Source organism: Nothoprocta perdicaria, unplaced genomic scaffold (genome assembly GCF_003342845.1).
Source record: "Nothoprocta perdicaria isolate Ctin4 unplaced genomic scaffold, notPer1 scaffold_673, whole genome shotgun sequence".
NCBI classification, from domain to species: Eukaryota; Metazoa; Chordata; class Aves; order Tinamiformes; family Tinamidae; genus Nothoprocta; species Nothoprocta perdicaria.
This window is the reverse complement of record NW_020455947.1, coordinates 18,141-20,148: the sequence shown is the minus strand read 5'-3', so window position 1 is coordinate 20,148 and position 2,008 is coordinate 18,141. Positions and strand designations below refer to the sequence as shown.

The 2,008-nt window shown below is 63.1% G+C and overlaps 1 protein-coding gene across 1 annotated transcript in view; it reads left to right on the top strand.

Annotated features, from left to right (window-relative positions):
- Positions 1-719, top strand: part of SELENOW (selenoprotein W) — a 3,708-nt gene extending 2,989 nt beyond the window's left edge. Inside the window, exons 2-4 of the mRNA XM_026050301.1 lie at positions 15-68; positions 157-231; positions 334-719. Of these exons, the coding sequence (XP_025906086.1) occupies positions 15-68; positions 157-231; positions 334-408 (204 nt within the window). The 3' untranslated portion in view covers positions 409-719. The remainder of the gene's footprint in view (positions 1-14; positions 69-156; positions 232-333) is intronic.
- The last annotated feature ends 1,289 nt before the right edge of the window (positions 720-2,008 follow it).

Below are 2,008 nucleotides of genomic sequence, written 5' to 3'. Positions count from 1 at the left end.
CTCTCCGCTTCCAGTTCCAGCAGCTCAAGAAGGCTCTGGAAAAGCGCTTCCCGGGACGCCTGGACATGGTGAGCGCCCATCCCGCCGGAGAATCCCGGCTGCACCTCCCGGAGCCCAAGGGGGGGCTCCGGGGGTGACTTCTGCTCCCGGTCACAGAGCGGCCAAGGGACCCGCGAGGTGACCGGTTGGTTCGAGGTGACCGTGGGCGGCCGCCTGGTGCACTCCAAGAAGGTGAGCGTGTCCCGGGAAGCGCCTGTATTCCAGGAAGCGCCCGCGTCCCGGGAAGCAGCCGTTTCCTGGGAATCACGGCGCCCTTCCCGCCGCCCTCTCCAGAACGGGGACGGCTTCGTGGACACGGACGCCAAGCTGCAGCGGATCGTGGCCGCCATCGAGGCGGCCCTGGCCTAGGAGCGGCGTTCCCGGCGCGCGGCCGCCCGCTCGGTGACGGGATCGGCCGAAACGTCCCAGGACACGAGGCCCTTCCCCGATGGCTGCGGGCGCCGGCCGCCGCCTTCCCGCGCCGCTCCGCCGCATTCCCCGAGCTCGGAATGTGGGAAAAGGGATAAACCTGGAGAAACTGCCCTGGCGACGCCGATTTCCACACGGGAATGGGGGATTTCCACACGGGATATGCGGGAGAGCGGTGGCAGCGCCGCATTCCGCACACAGCCCGTCCCGCGGATGCCCATGGGATTCCCTCGGCGGGAATAAAACACTGGGAATGCCGCCCCTCCGCGTTGTGTTGGTGTTTCCATGGAGCAAAGGGCTCCAGGCGGAGGCAGCATCTCTTCCTGCTGCTCCGTGTCCTTCCAGGGGCTCCCTGGGAATGAATCCCCGGAGCCTGGAGGCCTTTTCAAGCCTCAAGAGCAGGATCGGGAATGCCGGCCCCTGCAGATCCCTTCCGTTTCTCGGGAAGCGCCAGGCTCTGTTCCCGCTCTTCCCCAAATCCCGGGGTTTTATGGTGCGCACAGGGAATCCCGCTTCCCGGCGCTGCTTCCCATCCATATTGCACCAAAACCATTCAGAGCCGCCGCGGAGCGAGTGGGAATGCCGCTGCATTCCCAGAGCAGGGAGCCCCCTTCCCGGCTGCCACCCCGGCTCTGGCAGCGCTTCCATGCGGGATTAAACCTCGATGCAGGGGGGAGCTGAGGGATTCGGGCCAATTTGGGGCTGTAATGGGTGGGAAACGGGGAATAAAAGAGCAAATTCCCCCTCTCCTGAGGGCGGCAAGGCGGGAATGCCGGGATCCGGGAGACGGGCGCTGCCCTCTGGTGACAACAGCCCCGAGTGCACTGGGGACAACGCGGGCGGGCGGCTGTTTTGGGGCAGAATCGGGCGGGTTTGGGGGCGACAGGCGCGGCCGGGGGACATTTTGGGGACAGTGCCCAGGTTTGGGCTGTTTTGGGGACAATCCCTTGGTTTGGGCTGTTTCGGGGACGATCCCCAGGTTTGGGCTGTTTTGGGGGACAACCTCCAGGTTTGGGCAGTTTTGGGGGACAACCTCCAGGTTTGGGTGGTTTTGGGGACAATCCCTCAGTTTGGGCTGTTTTGGGGGACAACCCCCAGATTTGGGCAGTTTTGGGGGACAACCTCCAGGTTTGGGCTGTTTTGGGGGACAACCCCCAGATTTGGGCAGTTTTGGGGGACAACCTCCAGGTTTGGGTGGTTTTGGGGACAATCGCTCAGTTTGGGCAGTTTTGGGGACAATCCCTCGGTTTGGGCTGTTTTGGGGGACAACCCCCAGGTTTGGGCAGTTTTGGGGGACAACCTCCAGGTTTGGGTGGTTTTGGGGACAATACCTCAGTTTGGGCTGTTTTGGGGGACAACCCCCAGATCTGGGCTGTTTTGGGGGACAACCTCCAGATTTGGGCACTTTGGGGGGACAACCTCCAGGTTTGGGTGGTTTTGAGGACAATCCCTCAGTTTGGGCTGTTTTTGGGGACAACCCCCAGGTTTGGGCTGTTTTGGGGATGATCCCCAGGTTTGGGCTGTTTTGGGGGACAATCCC